The following is a 19,090-nucleotide window of genomic DNA, read 5'->3' on the forward strand; positions in this document are numbered from 1 at the left end:
GAGTACCACTGAACATTAACCTTTAGAAATAAGGACCAATTTGCTTGCATCCATACAAAACATTTGTTTAGCAACCATTACATTCAACAGAGTCTTTAGATAGCTTTTCTAAAGATCAGAGCCTAAATTGCTAAAGCTGAAGTAATCCCTAACTTCTCAGTTCAAAAGCTTAACAAACCAGCTCAGTGCAGAAAAGAAAGAGAATGAGTGTCAATAGTAGATTTCAGATTTGCTTTGCCCTTTTAGACTAAGTTTTCCATTTACATTTGCAAAATAATTCCTTCTAACTACTGGCTTCTCCAGATCTATGTCAAATATTTTGTCTTTTACACAAAGTGTTCTAAGAGAAGTTTTGCAAACTAGGAAGGATTACAAAGAGAAGAGGGTACTAGTCTAGTAAGTTTGGAGTCCAAGTTTCTGCCCACTGTTTGTCTTGACAAGGAAGAGAACTCTAAAGCACAGAGTTCTATGCAGTGGACAAGGTTTTGATGATGTTCAAGACAAGAATATTTCAACTACATTCTACTGAATGTATTGTTAATGCTATAAAATCAGTTGATCGAATGCCTGTTTCCAGAGGGGATGTGTTAAAGAATGTTTCCTTACCCAGTTTTAAAAGAAACAATGTTACAGAAAGAGGTTTCTTCCCTACATTGTCAAATACTCCCATCTAATGCTATGCATACTTAATCTGAAAAATATTAATCAAGCACAAATAAGACATTTTAGACAGTCAAAACCACACATTTAAGAAGCAGTCATTATGTTCTTTATTAGGAAAAGAGTACTTGCCAGTTAAACTGCCATGACTTTATTGACTTTCCACTTACTTGTAGAAAATCTGTTCTTTTATAATGGCTCTGGAAATCTGTTATAGCCAGACAGATGTTGTATCTCTGACAAGGCACGTTCTCCTTGAAACTCTGATAGCCTTACCACGGCAAGAGCTAGCGACATCTTTGCAAAATGTTAAGTAAGCAACACATCTTTCATTTAAGCAAAGTCACTCTTGAGGCAGATGTCACACTAGCCAGACAGCAAGATAATCCTTTAACTTAAGCAATCTTTTGTAAGTTTCACAAACCGAAGTGCAATTTGCAAGGAAAAATTCATAAGATACTAGTTATGAATTCTCTTCATGTAACTGCGTAGTCAAGTCTTATTACTCAGGCTGGAAAGGATCAAGCTATAACAAAATTGCAATGTCCTGTTGCTAATGCATCTGCTTTTGCCTCCCTTTTTAATAGTTCTATGCAGTTCTATGCATTAGCAGACAGAATGAGGCGTCTTCATTCATCTGAAGTAGAGTTTGATTCAAATCCCTAAGCAATTCACAACGCAGTCTATACACATTCTCTGAGAAGAAGTTCCTCGTTCCTGCTAAGTAATCCAGCCATCACAGAAGATATTCCCCTATTTCAAACTCCAGAAGTTGTTTCAATTCTTTTCATCTTCATCTTGTAACCACATGGTAGAACGGCATTGTCACAGGCTACATATAGTAGGGATTCAATCTTTATTAATAGCTTCAGTAGATTGCCCGGGGATTTTTAGTACTGTAGTAGGCTTCACAGGCAGCTACGTAAGCAGATTCTGGGAAGAAGTCATCGTGGTATTCTGCTAAAAACCTAAGCAAAAGCATACACAAAAAACAATGAAAAAACAAAATATGAAACATTTAAAAGAAGCAGATTTCATTTTTTAAGCAAAACTACAGCCTGCAAGTTAAGAATTATTACATTTTGAAACGCAAAAAGTTTGCTCTGTTTTTATTTGTAAGTTCTACACAGTAAAAAACCTCATTTTGAGAAAATTAATCTGAAATTCAGGTGTGTGAAAAGTCCTACAAAAGCTCCACAATAAAAATCCACAAGCTCCACTCTTCTCTAAGTATAGCTTCAAAGAGCTATCAGGGAAAACAAGCATAAAGATGCTTCTCCAACTTCTGTCAGTCACATGCTCAGCTTAGTATTTTCACTTATGCAAGAAGTCAGGCATGCCAGTATTAAGTACCTTACTTAATTGGCCAGTAATCATTAGGTCAAACTGTATCCTTTCAGGCAAATAAAACTATGATTTATTCTTTTTGTGTGACTGTGCATTTGGGTTCTCCACCCTTCTAGCGCGCTTGATTTTTGCATTTGTTGTTGAAATACACACGTATCTTTTGCAAATCCTGCTCCCTAATTTCAGATTTCTCCAGTCTGCTCTTCAAGTATTATTCCCACAGACATGCAATCAATATTTTAACAGGTCTGCTAAGATACACCCCTTTCCTGGCTCATTACAGAAGCTGAACACTGTTGTTTAGTAACACTAGTAAGAAACAGATAAAATAGCACCCTGGTCTTTTCTTTACATGAAAATGGGGGGTGCAAGGGCAAAACAGTTCTTAAACCCGATGCATATGAGCAAACTTTACTTAAAAAAACAAAACCTGAGCTTTGCATAACCAACTCTGTAACAGAACTCCCAATAAAAGAACTGTAAGGTGAGCGCAATTAAAACTGTAGCATTTCTCCAACATCATTTGCTACTCTGCCTGAACTAGGCAGGTCCTTTGATCTTAAGAAAGCCCAAGTGTTGAAGAATACTAATAGGATTGTTGTAAGAGTCTTATACAAGGCAAGGAAAATTTTAAATAAGAATATATTAACTGCTGAGAGCTCATACAGAAAGTTTACAGCGCACAAATGGAGATCAATGATAAAGATTGATTCCAGTCCCTCCCCAGTCCTTGTATTAAAACATGGTCACCAAACAATTGCAAAAGCAGAGGGATTCCTGGCTATATCCCACTAATTCTTGGAAAAGCAATGAGAGATACAGGTTTCTTAGAACAAGCCAATTATTTTATGTTGCACCATTTGTTAAGAATACACTTTGTCAGTATCTGTTCTTCCCTAAGAATTCAGTAATTAACACTACAGAGGGACTTAGGCTAGTTTCTGGGATTAAACATTTCAAGGTTAAGACATGCAAGTGTATTGACTGTCCAGCAGTTCACTTCCAGAAGATGAAATGGGGGTTTATTTTTGCTTTTAGACATTACCCAAGGAATTAATCAGCAAAGTCTTCATTACATACTAATAACAGCATCTGAAGAACGACCTGGCAACATTCAGGAGCTGTAGTTATTGCCAAGAAGGGAGAAAGCTGACTCTTGTATTTAAAGCAAGGACCCAACTCGCTCTGCCACAAACCGATACCACATAAGCTATCATAACAAACAAGAGCCATGGTGAAGTTCCACAGTCCTCATTCACAAAATCCTATGTCTGTCAAATACATCAGCATCTCTTTTTTGTTTATTAGTATTCATGCTATGCTATGTTCCTCACTGGTTCCAACAGCAGCTTTGAACTTCACTAAACAGCAGAAAGCAAAACAATTACACTATACAGTTTTGAGAATTCATTTAAAAATATATATGGAAGCCAAACCAAAAAAGCTGCATTTAATTTTACAGCACTGTTGCACAGCTACATTATACTAAATTCTTGTTTGCAGAAATAGACATTTAAATAGATGAAATAAAAACAGCAGGGAATTTTTTCTCCATGAACGAACAAGATGCAGTCAATCAATGCAACAAGGTGAGTGCTGAACCCAAAATAGTTAAATGTTGAAAAGAGAGGAAGCCAGGAAAATGTTTATTCTTCCCTTAAACTAAAAGAAAAAAAGACAGAACAAGTCTAGATTAGAGCCACTAATACTTGATTAACATACTGTTTGAACCATACTACTTAGTGAATTATTAGCCCAAGTCATTAATAGTCACCATCTACTTTTCTACACGAGGCCATAAATTGCTGTAAGATGTTAAAAAATACTTTCATAAAATGCAGAGATGCTCCTTAGAAAACAATCTATAGAAAACAACCATTCACACAATCAGATCCTCCTAATGTTCACAGAAGCATGCTGTTTCATTTGCACCACACACACTCTAGGAAAACTACTTTCCCAGAAGGTACTGAAATCAGAGCAAGTTAAAGTTCATAAAAGACTTGAATAATTATTGTGATGATCTCTGATTGTAGTTAGCTATAAATCACTTCCGAGGTGATGGGTGGTTGGCATGGGAGTGTGATAAGGCATAAAGCAAAGCCTTGCATCTAATTTTTAACATACTCAGGTTGCACAAGATGAAGATGTTGCACAACAGAAATCAATTACCAATTCTTCATTAATACATGTTAAACAGTGACTGAAAACCACGGGGGGTAATTGAATCGTTTTCAAGTTGTGTCATATCTTCTAAAACACAGTACCAAAGTGCTGGAAGCATATGAGTTAGTATGTTTTAAAAGAGCAACAATGAAAGAAAGGAACCTTTAAAAGAGATCTGTGTATTACCAGGAATTTTGAGTCTGTGTAATGGGAAACAAGTTCACTTTCTCTTAAAATTTTCTTGACTTCTGCTTAAACAGCACTTTGGTGCAAGCTGAAATGACAGCTGGTAATGCTGGGGAATTTTAGCTGAGATGTATGTGGCATACCTGCAACTCCAAAAAGGGAAAAGAACAAAGAGAAGATACAAATTACTTTCTGTAGAAAAGTGGTAGGAAACAGATGAAAAGACACAAGGTCAGTTTTTGACCCTTGCCTACCTGTATAAAAATAGCAGCAACCCTTCTGCAGCAGCTTTCTATCCATACTACACCAGTATAAAAAAAAAAAGACACAGAAATATTGGAAGTCTCAAAACTCTTAGCTATTAGATATTTTATTAATTCTTTGCTCTTGGAAAAGCTGAAATGCACAAAGATTACATTGAATCTGCAAGTTGTGAGCCAAGGTTCAGATGCAGAGGGCACTGTACTAACTTACTGGAGTCAAAATGTTCTGCTACAGATCAGAAGTCACACTGCTATTTATCTTTTCAGAAATTGTTTCAACACTTTTCCCCTTACAAATCCAGGAAAAATATCACCTGTTGCTTTACTGCTTTTACATTTTTATACTTTTTACAGAGCTTAAATCTGAAGAGTGAAATTGCTTTCTAGTGGAAGTTTGGAGACACATCATACACATAATTCCTGATGTGAGACTGCACACTTTTATTTGGCTGAGCACCCACTAAAACAACACAGTTTACCCTCGTGTTCAGAACACGGATGTCATGACAACACATCGCTATTTCCCTCTCTACCACAGATTCCTAGAAAAGCAACACTTTGGAAAGGACTAGGAGATGGAAATCAGAAAACAGATGCAAGGGCAACCTAGCTTAAAGAATTGTTATGTTCTGCACTTCAAATGAGGCAGTCCATTAACCAGTTTACCTCGGGTGACTCCAAAGCAATGGCCCCACAAACATACTACCATCTGGCTGTGAGTTATACAGGCAGATCTACCACCAAGAGGCACAGAACTATCATCACTCACATTAAAAGGCCACTTGGCATGTATGTCAGGAACATTTATCAGCAAGGTCACTGAATTAGTATGAGCTTTAAGAGCAACATCTGATACCAAAAGTATTCTTGTCCTGGCAGCCTCAACACAACTTACTACTTTAACAATTTTTGCATGAAGAAAACAAGTCTTCTGGATGTCAGCTATCATCGTATGAACAAGCTAAGGGACTGCCTGAAAAATGTGAACATTCCACAGAAAGGAAATCCTCACTTTTACCTTATATTAAATTTAATTTAATAAGAATTATATATAGATTTAATATAAATTTAATCCTCAGCTATAGAGGTATGATTTACAGATACATAACATGCAATACAGAGGAGAAAGGAAATATTCCCAGGAAATTTTTCCATCCTGCATACTTCAGCTGTTTATCTGAGCTCTAGAAGGTAAGCAGGTGTTCCACAGAGATCAGTAGCCTCTGCTAAATACTGTTTGAAAGGCATCTGTATTGATTTATCTGAAGAAATCTGCTGAAAGAACACGATGATTCATGGAGTTAGTACTCATCTCTTCAAAATATATGTCTTTTTTAAGAAGCTGTCTCCTCTCCATGACCACTACTGAAAGGCAGCATTTTAAGCCTAAAAGGCTTAATTTCATACAAGGGTTTATGCCAACACATGCCTCCCTACCCCTACCAGCTGGGGGGTAGGGAGGCAAGTTTCCAGAAGGACATTCAGGAAATTTTCAGATGCTTATTCTAATATACCCAAGAAACCAGCAAGGCTTGTTCTGCTGACTAGACTTTCACCATTCGCCTATATACAGAAACCAAGATCATCCTCCATGAACTTTAAAAGGAAAGCACAGATAACTCTGAATATGCTAAGCTGCCAATATAATATAACGCAGGAAACCAGAGTGAAAATTAAAAGTAGTAACGTCTGGTGTATCTTTTGGCAAAACAGTTCTACAAGACTGATTACACTTCCTCTTGGTTGCTCTCAAAGGTGAAGACTCGCATTTGGCAAGTCCATTACAGATCTCACAATTAATTCCTAGAGCTATCTTCTGAAAAAAGCTGCCAAAAGACAAAATATATGGGGCACACTACTGTAGATACGTGATTTGAACTTACAGTATTCTGATTAGAGATATGCTCCTCTGTGAAATACATAGGCACCTGATGACCTCGTAAGCTGAAGGAAGAGCAGCAATCCACAACATTTCCCATAAATACTTTTGACAAAGCAATCAAACCTCACTTGAGAGCAGTAAGTGTACTCAAGGAGATTCTTCAGACCAACCAGATGGAGCAGAATAACAGAGTCCAGAAAATAGAAGACTCTAAAGTACGGGGCACTTATTACTGATTTAAAAGCCTTTACTGTAAAGGTGCCGAAAGTCTGAGAGGAACCAAAGTGGCACTTAGCCTTCTGGCCACCCAATTGAATACACCAAAACTGAAATGCAAAGGTGAGTATTGGCCCAAAATGATAAGGCACATACATTCACTGTGCAGGCAGAGTTCCTTCACCACAGTGTTTCAAAACTGTAGAGCTACAACAAGTAATGGAATATATTTTTTTAATGATTATTATTTTGAAACCTCTTCCTGGCCATTGACATTCAGAACTTTGATGCTATCATATTTAAGATGCAATTCATTTAAGCTTTCTAATATGTTCTAATTGCTATACTGCAAGAGTAGTTTTTAATCAAGGAACCAATTAATCCAAGAATTGACAAGCAAACAGAAAAGTGCTAGTTAACAGGAGAAAAATAGCAGACTCATATACGTGGACTTATCAAACAGGATTATTTCCAATCTGTTGTCACCTTGCAACATTAAGTCATAACGAGATGAAACTCAGTCACTCAGCTTTATATAAAGATGTTTTCTGTTTCACTCACCATGTGCAATACTTGTTTTTTTCCCCTTTCTCAGAAAGCCACAAATAATCTTTCATTAACTGCACATTAGCACAGACTAGTGGCCATAATTTACCATTGCAATTAAGAATACCATACTCAAGAAACATTGTGATGCCAAGAACAGAGGTCTAGTTTTTAAGGTTACTTCTAACAGCCCATAATCTCTCTAATAAGTGCTTTTGGAAATGCAGAGCTCTGTGATTTGGTCACTTTCTGACGTGGCTCCCTCCCCATAACATACTCAACAACATTGAAGGTACTTTTCCACCCATGGAGCAGATTCACACAATAAGTAAAAGCAGGTTATAAAATATCAGAAATAAAAATGAAGAATCAACTTACAGGACATACTGAGACATCAGTGGGTTTCAACAAAACTAAAGAATTTAACAATTAAGAACGTATTCTTCTCCAATCTGAAAAGCTATGTCCACTTGTCAGGCTGAGGCTATCAGAACTTTTAAAAGCATTCTGGGAATACAATTGTTCATTTACTCATTCTTTGCTTCAAGAAACTTGAAACTTTCTGAACCACAAACTACAGCGACAGAAATGACCTCAAAGAAAATGAGCCTTGCTATTCTAAAAACAACAGACAGGTTACAGTCTCCTACTCTTAAGCATCTACTGCTGGTCAACAGCCCTGGGACAACAGTTTTCCAAGTCAAGGCTGTATTCAAAGAGATGGAAATAGGGAAGTGAACTGGCACGTTCTTGCCTGTTGTTTAAACAGGATCTGGAGGCATGCTAAGCAACTCACAATAAAGAGAAGTCATGTACAACACATCTCATGAATAAGCATTTTATCAAAAATATGACTGAGGTTGTGGAATTAGTTAAAAGGCAATACTTGATCTCTGCATTTACTAACTGGTAGGGAGAGAGAGTCAAGTGCTCTTTGGTAGGAAAACTACCAGTCAGCAGGCAACGGTTACTGTGGTAGCTTCCACTGTTTGTTCCTGAAAACTAAATTCCAATTAAGAAATGTTCTGAAGCCAACAAGCAGGTAGGTCACTTTTTCAGACTCCTGCTCTTCTACACGTATTATGAATTATTTCAGGACCACACAACTTGAAGTGAAGACTAAGATTGTCATTTAATTTGAGAAACTGGTCTTCTTCACTTCTGCAAATTCTGCAAATGAGAAATCAAATTTTATGTTCTCCATGAAGAAGTGTTCATTATGTACGCTTACAGAATGCTGCACTTTGCACAAAGAGTACAGCCTCTAATATGAAACTCAAAGATGAATTTCACATACTTAAAAAAATGCCGTCTGGAAAACTGAGATCAATCTTGATGAGCAGCAATCTGACAAATGAATGAAAAATATTACTGATGTAGCATCTCAAAGTGAATTTAATGCATCTATAAAGTACTGAGTAAACTCAATCAAGCCAGCTTGCAGACAAAGTGGTACATTACACAAGTCTCAGTTTCTAAGCCCACATGAGATTAATAGTATAAATGTTAAATGAAACTGTAAATTTTAGCAATACAATCATAATTCAAAATGAAATCAGTAGCTATGCCAAAACTGAATGAACTGTGTATCACATTAAAGTTTTAACAAAGTGAATAAACTGCTTTGCTTGGAGTACTCTGCCTAGAATTTAAAGAAAGTTCAGGAACAGTTTTTATTAATGCTAGCAGACAGCTTCAATCCCTTTTCTGCTATTAGAAAAATAAAGAAAGACGGCTTCAAGCTCGTCAGTGCAGAGTAATTCACTGCAAGAAATTAGGCAGTCTGAAGTGAAGTGACTATCTAATGTATACAGACTTTGTAAGATAGTGCTTAGTTTAAAAAAATTAAGCCAGAGCAGAACTGATAAAAATATTCTTGATAAGCATCCATTCACCTTTGTTTCCAAAAAGGAAATTAAAAAAAACCCTCAATCTGAGGAAAAAACGAGTACAAGACAATGTCTCAAACTTAATTTTTTCCTCTTGTGATGAGAAGCAGGTAACACGGAAGTATTTCTGTTATAAAGATCAAGTCTGAGTTTCTAGAAAACTTAGTTACTTAACCACTTTCAATAGCATACAGGAAAGAAAAACACCCAAAAGATGTCCTAAAGCACCAGAAATACATGGTGTTTTTTGTTTAAAAAAAAAAAAAAAATCAATTGCCACTGTCTTCTATGTAGAGCATATAAATTTACAGTACTGCATCCAGTAAGAAAATGAGTTTCAGAACAGCATTTGTGATACAGCTATGCAAAATTAAACACTTCCTACAGCAGTAACTGTAGGAATTTTGAGTGTTAAGAAATGTTCTCAATTTGACAATTTCTGACTGAGTTACAGAAACCTTTTCAGTATAGAACCCAGAAGAACAGCATCAGCAAAACAAAACATCAGCAAAAAGCAACGGCTTAGAAAGCACTGTGAAACTATGCCCAGTCCTCAGATAATGTCATGTATCAGATCAGCTAAGGAATATCCATGCTATGCTCATTCAAGGGCGGAGGGGATGGTGGTGTCATTTTGGTTTAATTGTAATCTGGTCTTAAGCACTGAATGCCCCATAGCACTGGAGCAGTTCTGACTGTTTTCCAAAAGGAATCCAGTTTGTGCATTCTGAGACCAGTGTGCAATGCAACCCAAAGCATGGTAAGCAGGAACTAATGGGACATTTGCTCCAAAAGCACAGCATTATCTGACTAAAAAATGCTTATGTGGAAACACCTACATTTTCCTATTTATAGATAGCTAGACATTTGAACAAGATGATCAGTGGAAGAATACACTGTATTTGGACACTTAATATGAATTTCAGTCACTTCCCTACTTGTATGTGGGAGCTTCTTTCCTCCTTTATCCTATCCCATTCCACTTCAGCTTATCCATATAACAGGATAAGGGCATTTAAGACAGAGTTAAGACCTGCTCTGACACAGAAGAATCAAAACAAGAAGAGGTCTGAAAAACTGATCTGATCAACAGCAGATTAAGCATCCTAAGTAACATTCACTACAGGCAAAGATTCCTAGTACCTGGCTTCTAAAAATAAGTATTAATGCTATCCTGTTAAACAGGATAATGAGTACTAATAAGAATCTGACAAAATAGAAATGTAAAAAGGAATCAGTAAAACTCGAGAATGAAACTATTCAAGAGAAAACTTCTCTACCATAGAAAATATGATGTTTGAGACAACTATTTCCAATAAGCACCTAAAATAAAAGCATTTTGAAGTTCGCATATGGATCATCAGCTCTCCTTGAGCAAATAGGAGGTTTGATATCCTAGAGCCATATTACATAATTTTTCAGGAAAGTCTTTGACCAGTGCTAAGATGGAAGTCCCATATTTATTCCAAATGTTTACCATTTACAGCACTTCCTTACAAGTTTTCTCTGTAAAATTTGGTTTTTTTATGTGTTGATGCTGCACAAAACAGCACCATCTCAGACATCTGAGCCAAACTACAGCACAGACATACTGATGAGAGTAATGACAAGTATATTGTGGTGCAGGCACAGCCATGCTGCCTCTAGCTGCAGCATTACTGTGAGTTTGGGTACCTCTACAAGACACTGCACAGTGTAACAGAGAAACTTTTTTGTTCAAATGCAGAGCTAGAACAGTCTTTTATTAAAACAAACACCACCATTAATAAGAGGTTCTTTCTATCACACAAACTCGTATACTGAAGTTCCCTATCAATGTTTATTAAAACATTAAGTATTGAACTTAAAGGAAACCTGAACTTCATTCCTTATTTTTACTTCTGTAATTTGCTTTGTCATGTTATTGCAGCTACGAAAATTAACACCTCAGAAAAACCTCTTGACATTCTGGAATGCTTAAACCTATGTAAACCTATGTAGTCAGTACTACTGTGGCAGATTACATCACATTACCTTAGAAACATTTCAAAGTGTTTTACTAAAGCCTTGAGGTTCTTGTCAGGAAAGCACATCTTCCCCAGTATTTCTGGTAGCTTTACTGTAAATAAGAAAAATAATGTTTACATTTTTCTTAAAAAGCAATTTCTAGTCACGTTTATCCACAGTGTAGAAAAGAATCTAAGAATCTATTTTCACTGCAGCCTCCACTTTTCTTTGAAAGATGCTCAATCATCTTCCAAAACCTCACCATAACAAACATGCTCAGAAAACAGATACTGCTGGGCTTAACGTTTGTTAATGCACTGGAAGCAGCACTTCTTTACCTTTTTGATTTTTGTTAAATGAATGCTTGGAGGGAGTAAAAGAAAACTGAAATAATGAACAACATCTTAATGGTTTTAAGCAGATTAAAATTTGCATTTCTCCAGAAACAGAACTGAGACTAACACAAAAAAAATTACAGCCACTGCCAACAAAAGCAAAAGAAAAAGCAGTTATGATTCCACAGGAGTTTACCAAACATGCGTAGCAAATGTTGAGATCCATAGATGTATGACGGAGGTGGTGGCTGATCACTTGGTGGATAGTTCTCTGGCATCAGTTTCCAGGACAAAACCTGAACATAAAACATGAAAGTGTTAGTTAGAAGATCATTATAGCATCTTAATGAGTTTAGTCTGTACAAACTCCAAAACCTAAGACAAGATAAGTAACCCATCTAAACAACACCTTTTCTCATGCAGACTCCTACTCTGAGGCCCACTGTAACTGAACATTTAACCTAAGACAATAATGAAGACCTCTTACCTCATTCAATTCATTGTTCCTTCTACCTTCAAAGCCAGTAAAAACTGCACTCCCCTCTTTGCTAGGAGTCAGAGTTATAGGTGAAGATGATCCACTATGAACAGGGGTTTCTTCAAAAAAGAAACAAGTATATACATATAACAATCTGTTTTGTGGAAGTATTAAAACACAAGAATTTAATAAATGCTTCTCATTCAGTTCACAGCTGACATGACATTAAAAAGGAACAGGATTTATTCTTGTTTGGAGTAACAACCATAACAATAAAACCTACTCTTCTCCAGGTGCAAGAAGAGCTTTGGCATAGAAGTCGGGGTCTCAAGATGCCGCCGTTTAGGTTGCGGGGAAGCACTGCTTTCAGACAACCTGTCACAGTTAGAGGTATGCCGCGTAGAACGTCTCAGTGACTGCAGAATTTCAGGTTCAGCCTTCCTTCTTTTTGGTGTGGCAGGCTCTGCTGTTGCAGGCTGGCTGTCTGTCGACTGAGGCGTTGGTGGATTCAGCAGAGGTGGGCTTGGGGAAAGCTCCTCCTGATTTCTAGGGAACAAACACGACTTCACAGAACTGAGAAGATCAGGTGCTCTTTCCTTGAAACTGTAAGCCCCTCAAATCCTGTTAAACAATTATTTGAATTACGCAGCCTCCTTTCAAGAATGAGCAAAGTAACGAGAGCTTATTTTAAATAATAGTTTCCTGAAGCATATTTATTTTAAAGGTTAACGACCATAAATTAAAATTACATCAAAATATAATTTCATGAAGTTGCAGCATAAATCCAGTCAGTACAAACCCTTTTTTGGGGGGTTAATCAGATAGAAATTCACAACTTGTATTCTGAATTCAGGCAAGTAATTCAGAGAGCAGTTAAACAATTCATCAAGAAGACTATTTTTAAGCCAAAGCGTATGCGAAATCGCAGCATTCTAAACACATAACCATTTTTATTGCATTTTTCTCATGAGATAAGCAGATTACACTCTTTATAACCAATGTACCTGTTAGTATTTGTTGAGTTCTCTTTGATAGGAAGAAAGAATTTTGATGAAGTCACCTTCTTAAATTGAGCTTGCTCATAAGGATAGAGCAAAATTAATGGAAGTGTAAAGTCAAAGGTTATTCTCAGCCCATCCACCATCTCCTTACACAGCTCAACACTACAGAGAAAAAAAGAGAGGAATTTCAAAGACGTGCATCAAAATATTCTGTTCTGTAAGGGGAAATTCCTACATCTTAACTATGACATACTGATTGCACCCCTTCCCTTTGTAATAAGTAATTAAAAGCATACTAAGTTTATTGTATTAAATAAGAGTCATCTGTCAGGAAAATATAAGTATTTAATAGACTGAATCCCTGCCTAGAAGCCATATGAAGAATTTGAACTACAGCAGCTAAGACGCAGTTAAGGCTGTGCTTAAGAGATCTCTAGCAAACCAAGAAAAAATGATGTATTTGCATCAGAGCAGATCAGCTCCCAGCAGTCTGCTCCTAGTAGGAAAGTACAACATTTAGTATATATATATATATGCATGTGCAGAAATTCCACTACATTTAAGAAGGTCAGTCATCTTCTGTGCAGTAAGGAATGTACACTAGCATGATCAGCTGAAGCTCATCTACTAAACAGCTCACTGAAATTCTGAAATCATGACCTACTAAAGCACATTATTAAGTCACATAAATATACACCTTTAAAAATCAAAATGTAAACACCACCTTTCGTTCATATTCCTGTCTCATCTAACTTGTTTGGGAGATTATTTTACAAAGAAAGTATAACTAATCTGTCATGTAACGAATCAACAAAGTGAAACAAAGACCAAGATATTCCAGGAAATAGCATTGTTATGCAGTGCTGAAAAAAAATCTTGACTTCCATTATGTTCTATGTTTGATAAAATGTAAAATTTCACATTAGTGTAGACTTAAAGGAGCAGCCTCACTTACTACTGAAAATCTTTATGAAAGAAAGCTGCAAATACGCAGACTTAACAGGAAGAAGATGACAGAACTCTGTTGAAAATAACATACAAAGATGTAATCAGTTTTAATAAGCAGGACTGGTGTGACTGTAAACATTCAGTTTTCCTGCATTTTGACTCTAAAATTTAAGAATACATGTCATTAAAACAAATAATCCGCACTTGGAGTGCTATTAGAAATGCTTGCATATGGTGTTTGACCTTTATAAAATCACAATATCATCACAATATAAACCTCAAGACAGATTGTTCAGCCTTAAAACAGAGCATAAAATGCAAGTTAATTCTTCTTGAATTTACTAAAGCTTGCTTACTTCTTCTCTGGTGGCACATAATGAAGATTCATATTAGCATGTGGAGTCACCTGATGGTGCCGAGACCTTTCGTTGGCTGAAAATGCAGCATTAATAGCAAAATGTTTCACGTATGACTCCAGGATGGTTATTATATTTGTCTGGCAAGGAAGCTTCACTAGCTGAAAAAGAAACAACAAACTGATGTCTTACAAAAATAATTAGTAAATTTAACTATCTAAAGCAGAAGCTGATGAAATTATGAGGTTTTTAAAGTCTCTACTGCATAAAGTTACTTCAGGACTGATTAATTTCAATCTCTAAAACTACATTTTCAATCGTTTGTAGATATTTAGAAAAATAGTTACAAAGAGAGTAACTACATTTTCAGCTTTAAAGAATCTGCACTCTTGAAACAAGCCAGGTACAGAAGTGTTAAGCCCTTAAATAGAACGATAGCTCGCTGTTCTAGCTATACAGAAGCCTGCTCCCTGCACTCTTTTTGTTCTTCCTTATGCTATCTAAGCTTTCCTTTGCGACAATGCTCAAAAAAGGAGTTGCCATATATAAGCTTTTTTGACCCCTACATCACGCATATTAACTTCATTGCTTTTATCTCATACCCGTTTTCTTCTATTAATATAGTAACAGTCTTCTTCAAGCTTCTTTTTCAAGACTTCAGGAATTTCTATGTTTATTGCTCTTTCTTCCATCTCCCTTTTTGAATGAGTGTCTTGATCTTCTTTCTACAAGAAGCCAGTGCAAGAAACAATACGGTGTCTGTGCTTATTAATATTCGTGAAAAAGAACTCTAACACATTCTTTGACATTCAGTGAAGTTTTGACACACAACAGTAGAACTGCATTACTTTTACAATTATAATAAACAAGTTTATAGTAGCTGTACTGTAAGCAATAACACCGCTTTCATATAACCTGCAAATTCAGTTTAATTTAGCATTCACTTAAGTATTTAACACAAAGCAACAAGCAGATTGGTTATGCTCTGCTGCTTCAGATCACCTATGTTATACTGGTTGGCTATCACAGGCCTTCAGAACAACTACTTATGCTGAACTCTGCTTTTGCTAAAGCAGAGAAGAGAAATGTTTTTTCTTGAAGTTCACCTTCCATATTTTAAAGGCCAGCACTGATAGACTCACTTCACAGGAAAATATGAAAGCTACCAAGATGCTACTGCTGCATCCAACCTGAGTACATCAGTAAGATTTTACAGCACCTACAAAAGCAGATAATCTAGTTTGTTTTCTCCACACAAACCTTATGTGTTGCAAGGGAGAAAAAAAGAAGCAAACGTGTACTTACAGATTACTATCAAAATTCTACTGTATGACGTCACATTAACTTTCAAAAACTCAACCACAGTAGACAATTTACATTTAAATTACAGTTAAATCACAGAACGGTTTGGGTTGAAAGGGACCTTTAAGAACATTTAGTTCCAAACCCTTGGCTATAGGCAGGGACACTTCCCACTATACCAGGTTGCTCAAAGCCCCATCCAGCCTGGCCTTGAATGCCTCCAGGGAGGAGACATCTGTAGCTTCACTGGGTAACCTGTTCCAGTGTCTCATCATCCTCACAGTAAAGAATTTCTTCCTAACATCCTCCTTTTCAGTTTAAAACCATCTCCCCTCATCCCATCATTACATGCTCTTATAGAAAGCTTCTCCTAGCTTTCCTGTAGGCTTCCTTCAAGTACTAGAAGGCCACTGTAAGGTCCTCCCCGAGCATTCTCTATGCTGAAGAACTCCAACTCTCTCAGCCTGTCCTCATAGGGTACGTGCTCCAGCCTTCTGATCATCTCTCTGTGGCCCTCCTCTGGACCTGCTCTAACAGCTTTGCATCCCTCTTGTGTTGGGGGCCCCAGAACTGGACACAATACTCCAGGTGAAGTCTCACAAGAGCACAGCAGAGCGGCACAATCACCTCCCTTGGCCTGCTGGTCATGCTTCTCTTGATGCAACCCAGGATACAGTCGGCTTTCTGGTCTGCAAGTGCACACTGCTGACTCATGTTGTGTCTTCCATCAACTGACACCTGCAAATCTTTCTCCTAAGGGCTGTTCTCAAGCCGCCCAACCTGTATCTTTGTTTGGGATTGCCCTGATATAGATGCAGAACCTTGCACTTTGCCTTGTTGAACTTCATGAGATTGGCATAGGCCCATCTCTCAAGCTTGTCCATGACCCTCCAGATAGCCTCCCTTCCCTCTAGCATGTCAACTGCAGCATTCAGCTTGGTGTCATCCGCAAACATGCTGAGGTCTGCATTTGATCCCACTGTCCATGCTGCCTGCAAAGATGCTAAATAACACTGGTCCCAGCACTGATTCCTGAGGAACACCACTCATCACTGATCTCTACTTGGACACTGAGCCTTTCACTGCAATTCTATGAGTGTAACCATCCAGCTAATGGATATCCAGTAAGTGATCAACCCTTCAAATCCATTTTTCTCCAATTTAGTTTGACCCTGTCAAACGCTTCACAAAAATTCAGGTAGATGACACCAACTGCTCTTCTTCTATCCACAGATGCTGTAACTGCATCATAAAACACGATCAAGTTTGTCAGGCATGACCTGCCTTTAGTGAAGCCATGTTGGTTACTACCAATCACCTCATCTTTATTTTCCACATGGTTAGTAGAGCCTTCAAAAGGATCTCCTCCATTATCTTTCCAGGCAGAGGTGAGACTGACTGCCCTGTAGTCCCCTGGATATTTTTTTTCCCTTTTTGAAAATGGGGATTATATTTCCCCAACTCAAATCAGTGGGAACTTCACCAGACTGCTATGACCTTCCCAATTTAATGCATACTGGCTCGACAACTTCAGCCACCAGTTCCTTCAGAACCCATGGATGGATCTCATTGAGTCCCATGGACTATGTGCACCTTCAGGTTCTTCAGATGGTCTCAAACCTGATCTTCACTTACAGCAGGCAGATCTTCCTTCTCCAAGTTCTTACATTTGCTTTGTGCAGCTTGGGCAGTGTGACTCTTCACCTTACCAGTGAAGACCAAGGCAAAGAAGCCATTGAGCACCTCAGCTTTCTCTGCATCTCTTGTGACCAGGTCTCCAGCTTCCTTCCTGAAAGGGCCCACATCTTCCCTGGCCTTCCTTTAATCACTGATATACCTGTAGAATTTCTTCTTATTCTTCTTTATATCCCTGGCTACATTTAATTCTATCTGGGTTTTAGCTTTTCTAACCTATGTAAGCCACCAACTGTGACACATATATCCTTCATTTCAATTTCTCCAGCATTTTAAATACTGATTTTTAAATTAAAGTCAAGAAGACAATAAACATACCATTTCTGTCCTCTCTTCTATGTCACTTTCTTCACTTTTTATTTCTTCATCTGTTCCTTCATCACTGTCATCAGAAGAACTACTTACAGCTGTGTAAAAGAGATTTCAGATATATTTTACATTATTACATTGCACAGGCCTAAATTATAACAAGTTGTTATGTTATTAGAATTGTTCATTCTTATTAAGCACACAAGTGGTATTTACGGCATGCAAGAAGCTTCATGAAAATGGAAGACAAGAAGTTTACAGAAGTACTCCTACATTCCTTCTAAATGAAGCACACAGTTCAAAAAGTCTCTTTATATTGCTGTATACACACAAATATTTTCAGTTTTAATTGAATTCAGTTCTGAATATGGGATTTATGTATTAATTATTCAATCAGGAGACTGCCCGAACATCAATAAAGTGCCAATGCTCTTGATGGTTTCCAGGTTACAAAGAAAAGTGAATTGAAAGAGCTGGCTTAAGAGTGAAATCAAGTAGTCAAATTAGGAAAAAAAAAATCTTATTACCATCTCCCCACAAATACACAGGAACATTAGCAAGCAAAGTGTCTAATTTCTTTACACCACAGAAGGAAAACTGGGGACTTCTTGCACATAGTAAACAAAACTGCATAAAACTCTGATATCAATGACTAGAAGAGTTGACAGAAGAAAAAGTCTCTGGAACACAAGAAGAAACATAGTACCCTAGCCTAAGAGATGCTTAAAAATGAAAGTCACTCTTAATGTGACTGCCTCAGTATAGTTCCATGACACTCATGTCATCCTAAAAGCAAGTTAAAGTGCTCACTGTACCCCTAGCTCAAAGTTAAAGGCATTACGCTAGTTACTAAAGAATAAAAACAAACTCACTTTTTTCGCTATTATGATCATTTTCCTCAGCAGGAAGGCTTTTTAAAACAGAGTCAACACCAGGCAACCTGCAACGTCTCTTCTTTCTTCCTTTTCTTCTCCTATAGAGCGTAAAACAGTTCACTTAAACTTGGCCAATGTCATTTAATACGTTTGTCTTAGCTAACATCATTACATGAAAACACACAGGATGTATGTTTGGGTTATTTTCATGAATTAACACTGAAATAATTCAGGCAATGCTCATTTTACAGTAGATACCTTTACTACCTTATACTTATCTTCTCAAGTAGATCCTCAAGCCACATTTAATTGATATTAAAATATTTCCTCTGGCTCAAAAATACCTCAGGCCTTTCCAAGTCGTTTTTCAAGTACATTTCTTTGAGAAAATGTAATCCCAATAAAAAGGCATCTCACAGCAATAGTTAAGAATAACATATAGTTATTAAATGTAAACAACGCTTAAATAACATCAAAACATTGAGCAACACTTAAACCTACATGTTTGTTAACGTCATGTAGCTATCACAGAATCACAGAATCACAGAATTGTAGGGGTTGGAAGGGACCTCCAGAGATCATCCAGACCAACCCCCCTGCCAAAGCAGGTTCCCTACACCAGGTCGCACAGGTAGGCGTCCAGGCGAGAC

General features: G+C 37.2%; 1 protein-coding gene across 4 annotated transcripts in view; it reads right to left on the reverse strand.

Moving 5' to 3' along the window:
* Positions 1-746: 746 nt before the first annotated feature.
* MSL3 (MSL complex subunit 3) overlaps positions 747-19,090 on the reverse strand; it is a 22,148-nt gene continuing 3,804 nt past the window's right edge. For 2 of the 4 annotated variants that reach the window (XM_031557473.1, XM_031557472.1), the window contains exons 4-14: positions 18,438-18,538; positions 17,575-17,663; positions 14,862-14,984; positions 14,260-14,420; positions 12,959-13,117; positions 12,238-12,500; positions 11,964-12,073; positions 11,673-11,772; positions 11,169-11,253; positions 4,360-4,502; positions 1,554-1,628 (exon numbers count right to left, since the gene is read on the reverse strand). In XM_031557473.1, the coding sequence (XP_031413333.1) occupies positions 4,394-4,502; positions 11,169-11,253; positions 11,673-11,772; positions 11,964-12,073; positions 12,238-12,500; positions 12,959-13,117; positions 14,260-14,420; positions 14,862-14,984; positions 17,575-17,663; positions 18,438-18,538 (1,300 nt within the window). In that variant the 3' untranslated portion in view covers positions 1,554-1,628; positions 4,360-4,393. Of the gene's footprint in view, positions 1,629-4,359; positions 4,503-11,168; positions 11,254-11,672; positions 11,773-11,963; positions 12,074-12,237; positions 12,501-12,958; positions 13,118-14,259; positions 14,421-14,861; positions 14,985-17,574; positions 17,664-18,437; positions 18,539-19,090 lie in introns of all 4 variants that reach the window. The other 2 variants (XM_010726558.3, XM_003203094.4) reach the window with 2 other exon arrangements.

The sequence above is a fragment of the Meleagris gallopavo genome, chromosome 1 (genome assembly GCF_000146605.3).
Source record: "Meleagris gallopavo isolate NT-WF06-2002-E0010 breed Aviagen turkey brand Nicholas breeding stock chromosome 1, Turkey_5.1, whole genome shotgun sequence".
Taxonomy (NCBI): domain Eukaryota; kingdom Metazoa; phylum Chordata; class Aves; order Galliformes; family Phasianidae; genus Meleagris; species Meleagris gallopavo.